Consider the following 15722-nt stretch of genomic DNA (forward strand, 5'->3'; position numbering starts at 1 on the left):
AATAAATGATGCCACTTTAGACCGACAAGGCCTTTTTGAGGAAGTGACCATTCATTCATTCATTCATTCATTCAAGGCTTTCTATGTGTCAGGTGCTAGTCTAGGTACTGGGAATTCTGAAGTGAGGAAACAAAAGTTTCATCCCTCAGGAAACTCACATTCAAAAGGGAAGACACAGACGCATCACAAACATATAAAAAAAAATCAAACCGTGTTAGGAGACAGTAAGTGCTAAGGGCACGATGAAGTACACAGGTAGGAGATGATGCAATTTATATCAATTAAGGTAGCACGCATTAAGCTGGTGATATTCTAGTCAAGACTTGTGGGACGTGGGGGACAAGGATGAGAAGGAGCTCTTTGAAGAGCTGGGAGTAGAGGGACAAGGGTCTTCAGGTGAGAATGAAAGTTCCTGGAGCATGAGGAGCTGGGGGAGAGAGAGAGGAAAGGTCATGCTAGGGTTTGGATTTTATCCCGGCTACAAGGAGAAGACCAAGGAGGGTGGACGGCGAAGGTGATCCTGATTATAGGGGAAAATGTGCAAAGTGGACAGGCAGTTACCCTGTTTCCCTGAAAATAAGACCTAGCTGGACAATCAGTTCTAAAGCATCTTTTGGAGCAAAAATTAATATAAGACCCAGTATTATATTATATTATATTATATTATATTATATTATATTATATTATATTATATTATATTATATCATATCATATGACCGGGTTTTATATTATAGTAAAATAAGACCGGGTCTTATATTAATTTTTGCTCCAAAAGATGCTTTAGAACTGATTGTCCAGCTAGGTCTTATTTTTGGGGAAACACAATAATAGTTTTTTCAGAACTCTAAATGAGATAGTATTTTTAAAGAAAGATTCTCTACACAAATGTTGGTGCCTTTTAAATCAATGATTTAATTCTCATCTTAATGTAATCCTAAAAAAACAATCTCACCTCCAAAGCAATTTTCCTGGCCTCCATTTACTCCTGAATCAAGCATGTGCCTATGTATGTGTACCATACACACAGTAATATACACATATTTATTTTCCTTCCAGGCTTCCCCATCAACCAAATTATTTCCAACACCTTCTTACTTCCCTCTTTATTGAGAGACAAAAAGCCTGTATTATCCCTATACAAACAAGAGGTGCGAGGTTTGTTTTGTTGAACAAAAACAGATTTGCCCGTACAAGAAATGAAATGATAGCTGGCATACTGTCAGCAAATCTTTTTAATTCTGTTATTTTAAAAGACTTTAATGTATTTTGTTTTATTTTAAAATTCAGTATCTCTAGCCCCTGCCCGATTTGTAACCATCTTAACTCCTCCTTTATCATATACACATTTCTGGCATTCTGCCACGGTTTTAGTATGTTTGAAGAAGTTGGACCCTCTGGTTTTTTTGTTATTTTTGTTTTTGTCTCCTGAATACACATACATACAAACACACACACTTGACCGTTAGTATACCTGTTTTGCAAATTAAAATTTTGAAAATATTAGGTTTGTCTATAAAAAATAGTCATGCCTATTACATGAACCAACATTTTGGTGCTATTATTATCAAGTTTGATCATAAGCTGCCTCTACAAAAATGGCTCCCAGCACAAAGTTTAAATGCCAGTAAAGATTACCTGACATCCTTCTTTCACTGTGACTTTCTTCACAAATAGTCAGAAATGAATCTTGACACAAATGAGACCCCGGGAGTGACAGGTATTCAACTGTAAATTTTGCCATACTGCTTGGTGAAACTCTGAGCACCCAAGAACATTCCAGTTTTCCTCTGTAATCCAGTGGATATCTTGGAGTTGAAAAGAAGCCTCTGGGCTCCTCTAGCTCCCTTTCAGAGTAACAGCCTGCAATTCAGAACACACAGCCCCAGGAACCAACATAAACAAAGCGAAGTAAAATAAAGCTCTATCACAAACTTGAAAAACGTAGGGTTACAAAAAGAAAAGTAAAACTTTATTACTATCAGTTTCAAGTTCTTGGGTAAAAAAGATCATCCCATTTAATACATCATATTTTCTTGAAATAAGGTTGTAACATAGAATTTCAATCATAATTATTTAAAACTACTTTTAACAGAATTTCTAAAATTTCCTAGAAAATGCACAGTGGATTGCATTCTCTACTCCCAGCATGTTTTCATTTCTTTCCTCCTTTGAGATGCAACTGAAGATGTGTTCCTAAAATCTTCACTCATTTCGCTGAGCATTTATCCTGCTGGGATAAATGATTATATTCATGGAGTTTGTGACTGAGGTCCAGAGAAGAATTTACTGAATGCATTTAAATGCCTCTCACTTCTTAGACTTGCTCTTAAGTCAAAGGGCACCTTTGGATCTGCTGGGATACCTGCAGAGCTTCACATGCCAGTAGCTTCCTGGTCCACTGACCCCACAATCAGCTTCTCCTTTTTCAAGTTATATCCTTGACTCTTCCTACTTCCCCTATGTTTATTCCCTTGACAAAAACTTTCTGAGCAACTACTTATTGAAATACTCTGCATTCAAATTAACACATTTTAATGTATAAGTTTTAGTTAATATATTAATTATTATATATGCTCTGCCATACAGAAATTAATAATCTAACCAAGGAGACACAAACATAAATATATTTTTATGAACACTAGAGATGAAGAATGGCAGAAGGGCAATGAAATGCTACAAGAATTCAGGATTCTACTCCATTGCCTAATCCTCTGTTATTTCTTTGCAAATCCTCCTTTTCATTTATACAGCTACTGTGATCTAATTTCAATATTCATTAGGTCTACTTTAATTTAATGTAACCTAACTGATTTCTCAGTCCCTAGGCTTCACCCAACATGCCCTCTAATCTGGAAATAGTGTATGAAACAAAATTAAATTATTTCCTTGCTCAAAGCAACTTAAGTAATGCACCTTGCAAGGTCTGTCAGAGTCTGGCCCCAACATGTCTTTCCAATCTTTTTTTCCTCTCCACGTGAATCCCCTATGACAAATCTGCCGGGAAAAGGAGCCAAATCATGTCAAGTCATGGATTTCCAACCAGTCACTGTTTTTTATAAATGGGGTAACAATCTCAGAAATTAAAAACAAACAACAACAAAAAAACATAGCTAAGATTTGTTAATTCCCTTGTGTAAAAAGCAAGTAGTGGGAGTGGGTGGGTGTTAAATATGACATAGACCTAACATTTCATTTCATAGAATAGCCATAGAACTACAACAAAGCAATGCCCTTTCACATGTACAACTTTCAAAGTTCTCTGGCATGTATGAGTATTCCTGAACATACACAAATGAGATGCATCTTCTCTACATTTTAACAATGTTCATTTTGTAATAGCCTGAATGGGACAGTTCAAAGAATACATTAGATAGTCACTATCACCACCACTTATTGACCCTTCTCATTGGTCATGTCATCCCTGTTCCAAGTGCTTTACATGCATTAACTTACTTAGGCATTCATTGAAATTATTAATTTAACTCAAACCATTGAAATCATTAGGTTTTACCATCTTAGACCTAACTTTGCTCTCCATCTCATTCCCAATTCCAGATTTCCTTTTAATTTAAATATGACTCTTTGATTCTTGTTTTGACTCTGACTCTTGTGTTGTCAGACCATACCACCCACAACCGGTTTCTGACTTACTTCTCGTTTCTAGATTTTAGCAGACCTTCTCTCCAACACTATTCCTCCCTTAAATCTTGCTGATTTCAGTAGCCATATAGATGATGATTCCAGCATTGAAACTTCTGTTTCTCAACTTTCCCTCACATAAGCTCAACCACTCAACCCACCAGGTCAGCCCCTAACGACCCGGTCATTAGCAGACACCCCAAGCCTTCTATAAGCTCAGGTTCAAGCACCACTGCCTCCAACCACAACCTTCTGTCTTCAGAGCTTCCTCCAACAGTACTTCCACCTTTTGAGACTGGTAATTCATCTATCTTATCACTTTACCCTTGTCTGTAACTCATCTCTCATTCTGGTTTACTCTTTTCCTAGTTTAAATTCCAATAATCCATCATTTTAATCCCTTCCTCACACACACTCTCAATTCCTTTATACTCTCTCATACTTGGGAAAAACCACTCTGATTGAAGCTATTCTCCACCTGCTCTGCATCTATGTGGTATCCCTCAGAGGAAAACACACAGTTAAGCTAACTGGTTGGTCTCCATCTAAATTTATGATCATTAATCTCAGAGGCTCTTGTGCTGCTCAGTAATCCTACTATATTTTCTTCATCCAAGCCCTTTGTGATTTTTTAGAGAACTGTTTCATATTTGTCTCTTAAAACTCACAAACCCTCTTCCACAACCTCATTTCATCTACTGAGAAAAAGGAAGCAATTAAAAGAGAACTGCTAGAAGCTCCCACGCCACTCCCACCTACACACCTGCGTCAGTGCCTAAGATTCTGCCTTCCATCCAGCAATTATGGATGAACTGTGCTTTGCTCCTGTCCACAACTACACCCTCCATCTGGGTACTAGATCTCATCCCTTTCTTCTACTGAAGTTATCATACTTAACAATTCCCCACCCCTTCTCTCTTACATCCTTTTAAATTTTCCTCCAACTCATCCTAGTTGTCTACGGGGTTGAGTGTATGTGAGAGGAGAGATGGGTGAAAAGGGAAAGACCCTGACCATTTGGAAACCAAGAATGACGATATCATAGAACTTTCACGTCCCTATAAGTCTATTACAAACTTCAAGTTCTCCATCTGCGGTTTAATTTTAACTAAAAATCAAAATCCTATTAGGAAACACATGAACAACTGCAGGAGAATTAAGAGAGACACTATGATGCGGATCTTAGTTATCTCACATCCAGTCTTTACCTAGAAAGATACCTGAAAGTATAAGGACTTTTGTTCATGTAGGAATAAATAGCTTAAAGGTCAGAATAATTCTATGCACCTCTCCACAATTCAGGCGATTGTTCACAACCACAAAACACTTTTCTTTTTTTTCTTTCTCTCTCTCTTTTTTTTTTTCCACCTATAACTACTGTATCTATGGGACAGAAAAGATCCCCAATCATAGTAACAACTCTCCTCTCTTTTACCTTAAACTACCAACCAGAATAAAAACAGTTTATGGTTTTCTGAAGAAAATAAGAAAACCCAGACATGCACTGCTTTTTGCTAAATTCTTACTAGTTGTATTGATGGGATAACATGAGTATCTATTACCTGGCCCAGCGGCACTGTCTGTTGAAGGTGTGGGCAGTGGCAATTGTTTCCTTGCTAAGGTTTGCCTTTCATTATTTATCTGAAGTGAAGCAGCATCTGTATCTGGAGAGAACATGTTAAAAATAGAGATGAAAGCCTGAGGACAAAATGTAGTCTGTTCCAAAGAAGCTTTTGTTAAACGAGAATGCAAATCTAGGATTTAAACAGCCTCAGGAAAAGTCAGTTTTACCATAAGTCTGTCCAAGGAATAACTTATCCTTAAGAGAATTTTAATGTCCACTTTAACGTGTTTAAAAATTAAAATAAACAAAATACTACTTTATGATCTTTTTCATAATGTTGACAGAAATCTAAAGAAAGAGGTATTGTTTCCACAGTATCTGAAAAGTATTTACCTTTGATTTTGGATTGGATCCAGTCCAAGAAGACACTCACTCTGGCAAATACACCCGGCTTCTTTGGCTGGGCACAGCCAGCTCCCCAGCTGACGATGCCGTAGAGGACAAAGGGATCTTTCTCATGTCTACACACTAATGGCCCACCAGAGTCTCCCTGAAACACCATGAAAATGTGTTCTAACAATTTGCTTTAATCAGGGCCCCTGTTTTCAATTTTGGAACAGCAATAACCAATAACTTATTCATAAAACATTTCTTTAATTCTAAAAGATTATTCTATGTCAATTTATATAACTTAGAACACTTAGACTCAAGTAAATAAAATTACAAATCAATGAGGAGAATTTACAACTGATACCACAGAAATACAAAAGGTTATAAGAGACTATTATGAACAATTATACACCAAAAATTGAATACCCTAGATGAAATATAGTTTTTTACGATGACGTGATGACATTTCCGTCAATGATGAACCACATATACGATGGAGGCTCCATAAGATTATCAAGAAATTGAAAAATTCTTATCACATAATGACTGTAGCCATCCTAATATAGTAGCATTATCTTTGTGTTTCTGGTGATTCTGGTGTAAACAAATCCATGGTGCTGCCAGTCATATAAAAGTACAGCACATAAAATTACAGTAGTAGGCTATACCATCTAGGTTTGTATAAGTACAGTCTAAGATGTTTGCAAAAAGACAAAATCAGTTAATGATGCCTCAGAATGCAGCCTTGTCATTAAGCAGAGCATGTGATCTAGAAGCATATAACTTACCAAGACTGAATCATGAGGCAACAGAAAATCAGATGGTTTCACTTATGATTTTTCAACTTTATGATGGTTCAAAAGTAATATTCATTTAGTAGAAACTGTTCTTTGAACTTTGATCTTTTCCTGGGCTAGCAATATGAGTACGATACTCTCTCTAGTGAGGCTGGGGAGTAGCAGTGAGATAATTTGCCCAACTGTAGGCTGAAGTAAGTGTTCAGAGCACACTTCTGGTAATGTAGGCTCAGCTACGGTATTTAGTACATTAAGTGTATTAAATGCATTTTTGACTTGACTACATTTTCAACTTACCGTGGTTTATCAGGATGTAATTCCATTATAAATCAAGGAGTATCTTTATTAGCAAACTGAATTCAATAGCACATTAAAAGAATCATACACCATGATTAAGTGAGATTTATTCCAGTGATGCCAGAATGGTTCAACATATGCCGACTAATGTGATATATTACATTTGTAAAATGAAAGTTAAAAATCAGATTATCACTAATACAGAAAAAGCTTTGACAAAATGCAACATCCTTTCATAATAAAAACTCTCAACAAATTGGATATAGACAGACCATACCTCAACAAAATAAAAGGCATATATAACAAACCCACAGCTAACATCGTACTTAACAGTGAAAGATTGAAAGATTCTTATCTAAGATCAGGAACAAGACAAGGGTGCCCACTTTCACCATTGCTATTCAATATAGTGCTGGAAGTCCTAGCAAAGGCAATCAGATAAGAAAAAAAATGGCATTCAAATCAGAAAGGTCTTTATTTGCAGATGACATGATCTTATATATAGAAATGTCTTTATTTGCAGATGACATGATCTTATATATAGAAAATCCCAAAAACTCCACTGAAAAAAAAATAAACTTCAGAACTAATAAAAAAATACAGTAAAGTATCAGGATACAAAATGAACATATAAAAAACAGTTGATCTCTACACACTAACAACAAAACATATAAAAAAAGAAATAAAGAAAATGATCCTATGTACAACAGCATCAAAAATAATAAAATGCTTAGGAATAAATTTAACCAAGGATGAAAGATCTCTACTGAAAACTGTAAGACTTTGATGAAACAAACTGAAAAAGAGACATAATAGGAAAGATATCCCATGTTCACAGATCAGAAGAATTTATATTGTTAAAGCGTCCATACTACTCAAAGCCATCTATAGAATCAATACAGTTTATATCAAAATTCCAGTGGTATTTTTCACAGAAATAGAAAAAACAATCCTAAAATTCATATGGAACCACATTAGACCCCACATAGCCAAAATAATCCTGAGAAAGAACAAAGATAAAATCATCAAATTTTCCGATTTCAAAATGTATTAGAAATCCACAGTATGATATTGGCATAAAAATAAACGCACAGATCAATGGGACAGAATCATGGGCCCAAGAAAAAACCTTCACAAATATTAGTCAACTAATATTTGGCAACGGAGCAAAAAGAACTCAATGGGGAATAGTCTCTTCAATAAATGGTGCTGGGAAAACTGGATAACAACATGCAGAAAAGTAAACTGGACCCCAATCTTACACCACTCACAAAAATTAACTTGAAATGGATTAAAGACTTAAACATAAGACGTCAAACTGTATAACTCCTAGAAGAAAACACAGGGAGGAAAGCTCCTTGACATTGGTCTTGGCCAACAATTTCTTTTTTTAATGTGAAACCAAAAGCACAAGCAACAAAAGCAAGAATCAGTAAGGGGGACTACAACAAACAAACTAAAATGCTCTGTCCATCAGAAAAAAACAATCAACAAAATGAAAAGGCAATCTACGAAATGGGAGAAAATATTTAAACCCATATACCTGTTAAAGGATTAATATCCAAAATATATAAAGAATTCATACAAATCAATAATAAAAAAAATGCAATTTACAAATGGGCAGAGAATCTTGAATACAGATTTTTCCAGAGAATACACACAGTTGGTCAATAGGTACATGAAAAGGTTCTCAACTCTTTAATCATGAGGGAAATGAAAATCAAAACCACAATGAGATATTATCTCATACCTATTAGAATGGCTACCATGTAAAGGACAAGAGATAAAAAAGTGTATCAAAGATGTGGAGAAAAGGAATCTTTGTGCACTGTTGTGGGAATGTAACTTGGTGCAGCCATTATACAAAACAGTATGAACGTTCCTCAAAAACTTAAAAGTAGAACTACCATATGATTCAGCAACCTGACTTCTAGATACGAATCCAAAGGAAATGAGAATAGCATATCAAAGAAATATCTGCACTCCAGTGTTCATTGAAGCATTATTCACACAGTCAATATATGGAAATAATCTATTTTTCTGCCAGAGGATAAATGGATAAAGATGTGGTATATATACAACAAAATATTACTCAGCCATGAGAAAGAAGGGAATCCTGCTATTTGAGACAACATGGATGGTCTTTGAGGACACGATGCTAAGTGAAAAGTCAGACAGCAAAAGACAAATATTGTATGATATCACTTATATGTGAAATCTGAAAAAGCTGAACTCACAGAAACAGAGAGTAGAATGATTGTTACCAGGGGTTGGGGGTGGGGAAATAGGGAGATGTTGGTCAAACCTCTAGTCAAAAAAATTAACAAGTTCTGGGAATCTAATATACAACATGGTGACTATAGTTAAAAATGTTATACACTTGAATATTTTAAAAGATAAGATCTTAAATATTCTCAGCGCAAGAAATGATAATTATGTGAGTTGATGGAGGTGTTATATAACCTTACTGTGGTGAGCATTTCACAATATCTAAGTGTTTCAAATCATTAATTGTGCATCTTGAACTTACACAATGTTACATATGTCAATTATATCTCAATAAAGCGGAAAAAAACCCTCAAGCATTAAAACACAGGATTTGCATTTTTTAAGAAAGCCTTTCTGATTTTTAATCAGCCCCCCTTTTTGATACAAATGTATTTAGGACTAAACTAAATTTTTAATATGTCTTCTTATAAAATAAACTGAGCTGATGACACAGTTGATATACCTATTTAGATTATATGAAGAATGTCACAGAATAGATCCTAAATCGGGGATAAGAAGATAGATTCCCTAGTCTGTAATGTAAAACAATTAGCATTTACTCTGGGTCTATTTTTTTCCCCACATAAAATAAGATTATACTTAAGACCCCCTTTCAGTTTGAAAATGGTCTTATGAGGCAAGTCAGATTTGTTTTCTTTTAAATCTCTCATTCACTCAGTACTAACACAAACCCAATCTAGAACATTTTTAGGCAATTACAAACATCCCATGATACAGAAAACGCCTGTCTAATTTATCTTTTATTGCTAGGCCTTTTATCATAAGGCCTACCATATGGTATTCAATAAACAAATGGTATTTCTTAATTATTTAAAAAATTATTCAGTGCCTATTGTGAGCTAGGCATTCTGAGCAAGACCGACAAAAAACAAATTAGAAGGTGATAATAGCTGTAAAGGAAATATTCAGAGCGAAACGTAGATTATATGGGTAGATATGTGTATGTATACTCACAGGTACGTGTATGTGTATGCAGTTTCAATAACATTTAAGCTGACACGTGAAGGATGAGAAAGAGCCATATTTTTCAAAAACCTGGAGGAATAGCATTTTATGCAGAATTGCTATCTGGGCTAAGTCACCAAGTTGGGCAAATATGTGGCAGGTTGGGAGGTCAGAAGACAATCCATATGGCTGAAACACAGTAAGCAAGAGGAGAGAAGCATGCAATCGACTGGAAAAGTCAGCAGGAACAGGACCTACATCACTCTGTTATGACAGAGATCACTTTGTAGGTCAAAGAACTTGACATTTTAAAAAAATCCAAAATCTTTGTGAGCAAAGAACCATAGGATTCTACATCGCATATCTGAAACTCCCACGTCTCTGCAGTCCGACATTCTTATTTTCACTTTTCCTGGATGAATGAGAACTTACATTAGCAGGTCCATTACCTCTGAGCATACACAGGAGGGTAGAAATCAATTACCAGATAGAAATATTAGACTCCATTTTATTAAAGCAAGTTTCTGAACTCACCCTTTTGGTAATTTGTAAAAGAAAGCTAGCCATGTTTCTTCGTCAGAATCTCAACTCCCTATTTTTCTACCATCATGTTGGCTGTAAATTTGGTCGCGCTGCCGCCAAAGTGACCGTTGGATGGAGCTGAAGTAAGCCAATGGAAATCACAATATTTGTGTCACTGCTAACATGAAACTAATTCCCCTCCTACTTCTTCTTTATTCTCGTGATACAGATTAAGGTCTTCCCTTAATGTTAGATGCTGTCAAATGTGACAGTGACAGCAGAGCCATTTGTCAGTTCCTTGACTCAAAGCAGAGAGGAAAACCACCCCTCAAAAGGGGGAGAATGAACACATTACTTCAGAGTACTTTTCTATTTGATTTTTATAGCATTTATGTTTTCTGGCAGTTGTAGTAGTGCCCATCTTATATCCTTTACATCTTCCACTCTACATCCTGGCTCTGCGCCTGAGAGCTTCCTTCCATCCTTCCACCTAACCCAGGAAGCAGGCCAGAAGTAGGACGCGCTCCCTCTGAACTATGACATTGGGGAAACAGTGTATAAATATCCCAGCTCCCTCACCCCTCACAGGGTATAAACATTCTCAGTGTGTTTTGCGTCACTGCCAGACTTTTGCTGCAGGATTAGGCTCAGGCCCTCCCTGTGGTAGCTGGCTTAATGGTACATCCTCGATTGGCAGCGTTCCCTTCCCTGCACTTCCTCCTCATTTTCCCACTGGTGATATTTGTACTTCCTAAACAGGCCATGGCAATTGAGTCCTTGTCATTGGGTCTGCTTCTGGGGAATGCAAATTAAGATATGCAACATATAACGGAATTTGAGTAGTGCTTGGGGTGTAAGTGCAATATATTTAAGAAGTGACCTCCTTCCTTCTCTCCCTCTGTTTTCACATGGAAGGACTTATATCCAGGTTTTCTCCCCAGAGAGGTGACATCCGTTGGTTCATGTTTCTTGATTGAGTGGGGTGGGAGAACCATCAAGAAGCAGTGAAGAGTAGAGATTCACCCTTCTTTCCCTCTACTCTAGGCCTGGATGAAATGCCAAATCTGGAGAAGTATGTCTGCCCTGAAGACCACAACTTTCCCTTAGGTGGGCTGCTCAAATCCAGACTAGGTACTGAAGGTGGGCTGCAGAGTGTTCGAAACCCTTTTTGGTTGTATATCTACAGTCACATTCCTCAGATGGCTTTGTGAATATTAAAACTGGAGTTTGCAATCCGTTCGTCCATATTCTATCTTTTTCTTAGGTGATTCTGAACTTGCTAGTAATATGCTTGCCCAGTGCGAATACATCTATACAGCTCTGTGCCTCTATAATATCACTGAAATTAAACTATTGCTGTATGGTTTGTTTTCCACTGCACATAAAAATCATTTTTCCAAAAGTTCTCATTTTCCTCATGATTATTTTCATCTGTGGTGGAAAAGTAGGTGTGAAGACACTGGAGATTAGCAACAATTTAAAGCAATAAAACTCAATAAAAGTCATAAATAGGATATGCAATAAAAGTCATTAACAGGACATACTAATTTAAAATCCTTATTTCTTCATTCTTCTTTTCCCAAAGCCTTTAATATAGCTGAAGATATCTTCCCATCTGCAGCCCAGTTTAGTGGTGCTTTCATCTCCTACTTCTACGTTTCCTCTATGTACCCACCTGCTCTTTCGGTTGTCGGCTGCTGCCACGCATTGCCTGCCATCTCAGCAATTGTGGATAAAGTAACTCACTCTTCCTGCTGTCCTACTGACCTTCGGATGAGGGGATATGCCTGATGCTCTGAGGCTCAGGCTCAGACGGCCGTCTGTGGTTTTGAGGGTGGTCTCCCCATCTGTGGAGAATCTGTAGCAGTGATGACTTTCTACCCTCCTCAGCAAAATCATAGTTGTCTCACCTGATGGAAATTGTCTCACCTGATGGAAAATCGTAATTGTCTTACCTGATGGAAATTCCCTCCAGTCACTGCAAAGCCAGCACAAATCATCTTCTCTGTGATCCCTCCTGGGTGAGCAGAATAGTAAGTGTGTTCACAGGTCTCTCTTTCTAACACAGGCACTTGAATCTGCTGCAAGCGACGTGCCAGCCCACCACCTAATTAAGAAACAGATTCAGAAAGAGAGTACAATAATGAAGCAAGAAGTTATGTTAACAATAGATATTTAAGTTCAGACTTGCTCTGCACCAACATTTATCATATTTATAAATCCCTTCGCTCCAATCTAACAAATTCCCAACATTGTAAGGTGGGCTATCAGTGACCGCACATGAAAAAGCCAGCGCTGTGAACATTTGATCTCAAAGCACCTATAGGACTAAACTAGGATTCCAGCCTTGATCTGACTCTAAATCTTGTACTCTTTTTAATGTATTAATCTAATACATAAGTTATTTAATGTATTTAAACACTTCTTTTCAGGGACCATCTCCATCAGTGTTGCTTACCATGATGTCTCAAAATCAAGATTGAGGTTAAAAGAAAGGATTCGTCTTTCCTAGGACTGTAAGCACCTCTCAGTTGTCTGGTGGTAACGGAGTTGGTGGAGGTTGAAGGTGTTAGGGAATGGGCACAGTTATTCCAGGGCTTTGCAGCCACTCAGTCAATAGTGATTTACTGAATGTTTCCTCTGTGCTAGGTACACTTCCAGCCCTGGGGAGAGAGTGGTCACTTAGACAGAGATCTGCCTCCAAGAGGTTCATTCTAACAGGGGAGACGTAGAAAATGATGGTATAAAATAATGTCAAGAATGTTTATGTACGATGAGATGATTAAGTGTGTAGCGCAGAAAGTGATGGAAGGTACAGTCCCGCTGCAGCAACGTGGTCTGAGGAGGGGAGTGACCTTCGCGTGGAGAATGGAATGATGAGGAGGCAGCTGTGAGACTAGAACGAGAGTGTTCCACGTAGAAGAAAACAAAGTGCAGAGCTGCAGAGAGCAGAACAAGTTTGGTGTTTCAGAGAAAGAAAGAAGACCACGGTGCCTGAAAGGGACGAATGGAGGAAAGGAAGTTGGAGAGGTAAGCGGATGTGAACTCACATATAGGTTGGTGCAAAAGTAATTGCGGTTTCAAAGGTTAAAAATAATTGCAAAAACCGCAATTACTTTTCACCAACCTAATAGATACCAAGCCAGGCTTGGAGTTCCAGTTGTATTCTAGGTATAAGAAAAAGCCATTCAAGGGTTACCAGCTGAGACACGGCTGATTTTAAATCCTAGCTCTGATATTTATTAGTCATGGGATATTAATAAGTTACTTTAAGCTTCGGGCCATAACCTCTTCATTTGCAAAATGGGGAGGATAAAATATCCTCAAATGGTGGTTACGAAATGCAATTTGGCTGCAGGTGGTACAGTAGGATGTGAACATGAGCACTCTGTGTAGAGATAAATCCCCTCTCCTTCAAGCTCACGGATTCCAAATAAGTGGCATAGAAACAGAAGGAAAATGTAAAAGAAAATGATCTTGAAAAGAAGTAAAACACAAGCATCAACCCATTCAGCTCTTTCAATATTTCACTATGGCAAACACAATGTGATTTATAGATGATGTAATACAGAATTGTACACCTGAAAGCTATATAACTTTACTAACAATTGTCATCCCAATAAACTTTAATGAAAAAAAAAAAGAAAGAAAGCATATTTTTAAAAATCCTGGAAAAAAAAAATATATATATATATTTCGCGATGGCTTTAAAGGCTCTATGACTGAGCCAAAGAGTTAGCATATCACAGCCAGCAGGGGTGCCAGCACACCACTACCCCTCCCCCCCATTCCCTGGCCTGTACTGTAGTACAATCCAGGAATTAATAAAGGTTTGTACATTTTTAAATCGTTGAAAAAATCCAAAGAATAATATTTTGTGACACATGAATATTACATGAAATTTAAATTTCATGAAGGAAGTTGTACTGGAACACACCTACATCCATTCTGTTACACATTGTCTATGGTTGCTTTGTGCTACAATGGCAGAATTGAGAAGTTGTGACAGAGACCATATGGCCTGCAAAGCCTAAAAACTTATTATCTGGCCCTTTACCAATCTAACCTACTTATAATTGGTCACACTAAAAGAAAAATATAAAACAGCCCATTCGTTAATTTGATCACCTATTACAACTAAACTAAACATGGTTTCTATTCGGTTGGTGCAAAAGTAATTGCAGTTTTTGCAATTATTTTTAACCTTTTAAACCGCAATAACTTTTGCACCAATCTAATATCTTTTGGAAGGAAGAAAGGCTAAAACAAACAATACCGGATATCCTTTCCATGACAAATTTTTTAAATGAACAACCTGCCGTAGTGTTTTTGCAAAGGTAGAATGTTTACCTTCACGAATGCTTCCCCATCCAGTCACAGCACAGATCTCAGAGGAAAACAGAGGGTCCCTGCCGTGTGGGAGACACACTGGCCTCACCGCAGAGTTGAACTCCAGAGGAGAGCTCAGCTGCATTAGAGCGATGTCGGAGTCGTAGCTCAGGCTATCAAAGTCTTCATGCACCACGATACGCTTTGTCCGTCTCACCTGTATCAGTGGCAAGCAAGAGAATTACAAGACTAAGTCAATGAGTCAAACTACTTCCTTGCATAATAGTCCAAAAATAAAGCTTCAATCGCTGCATTTCCATACGTCAACAATGAAGATGACTTCGTATTAAATTCCAAAGGGTAATTCGTGTCCGTAATTTCCAGTCCACTTTCTGAGGACTGGCAGTCCTGGAGAAACCAGCCTATCTGTACCTGCGCACATGGACCTGAATTTGTACTTCCTCATTAACTTCCCCTAATTCTCCGATGAAAAATGTAATCTCCAATTGTGCCTTTAAATAGTGGTATAAGTTATAAATGTAAAGGGGCACTAGGAGTTGAATATCTAGTTACATAGTTTAGCTAAAGGAATTCTCTGGCATGTGACAACACTTAACGTAGAGGTAAAATGACCTTTAAAGACATTTGTCACCTGCTCGCTTGATTCTTTCAGGGTTCTGTCATGATCCCCAGCAACAACAGTCCAGAAGAGTGGATTATTTTTCCTAAAGAAAGAACAAAAGTTGGCCATGCAGTGACCTCGTTCACCATTTGGCTAACTCCCTCTGGTCCTACCAACATGCACTGCTCAGTCAGCCAGGTGCCACCCAGTCCCTTGTGTGGCACCTTTGTGTGATCTCCCACCAGAGAAGGCATACTGTGCTTCCTGATCTACCTGAGGAGTTCTTCCATGTGTATTTTGCCCCCTTCTTTTGGTCATAAAATGACTT

The 15722-nt window shown here is 37.5% G+C and overlaps 1 protein-coding gene across 1 annotated transcript in view; it reads right to left on the minus strand.

Moving 5' to 3' along the window:
* OVCH1 (ovochymase 1) overlaps positions 1-15722 on the minus strand; it is a 64133-nt gene that overhangs the window by 23276 nt on the left and 25135 nt on the right. The window contains exons 16-21 of the mRNA XM_033117659.1: positions 15425-15497; positions 14794-14989; positions 12399-12550; positions 5597-5753; positions 5202-5297; positions 1636-1860 (exon numbers count right to left, since the gene is read on the minus strand). Of these exons, the coding sequence (XP_032973550.1) occupies positions 1636-1860; positions 5202-5297; positions 5597-5753; positions 12399-12550; positions 14794-14989; positions 15425-15497 (899 nt within the window). The remainder of the gene's footprint in view (positions 1-1635; positions 1861-5201; positions 5298-5596; positions 5754-12398; positions 12551-14793; positions 14990-15424; positions 15498-15722) is intronic.

This window comes from Rhinolophus ferrumequinum, chromosome 10, assembly GCF_004115265.2.
Source record: "Rhinolophus ferrumequinum isolate MPI-CBG mRhiFer1 chromosome 10, mRhiFer1_v1.p, whole genome shotgun sequence".
Classification (NCBI taxonomy): Eukaryota; Metazoa; Chordata; class Mammalia; order Chiroptera; family Rhinolophidae; genus Rhinolophus; species Rhinolophus ferrumequinum.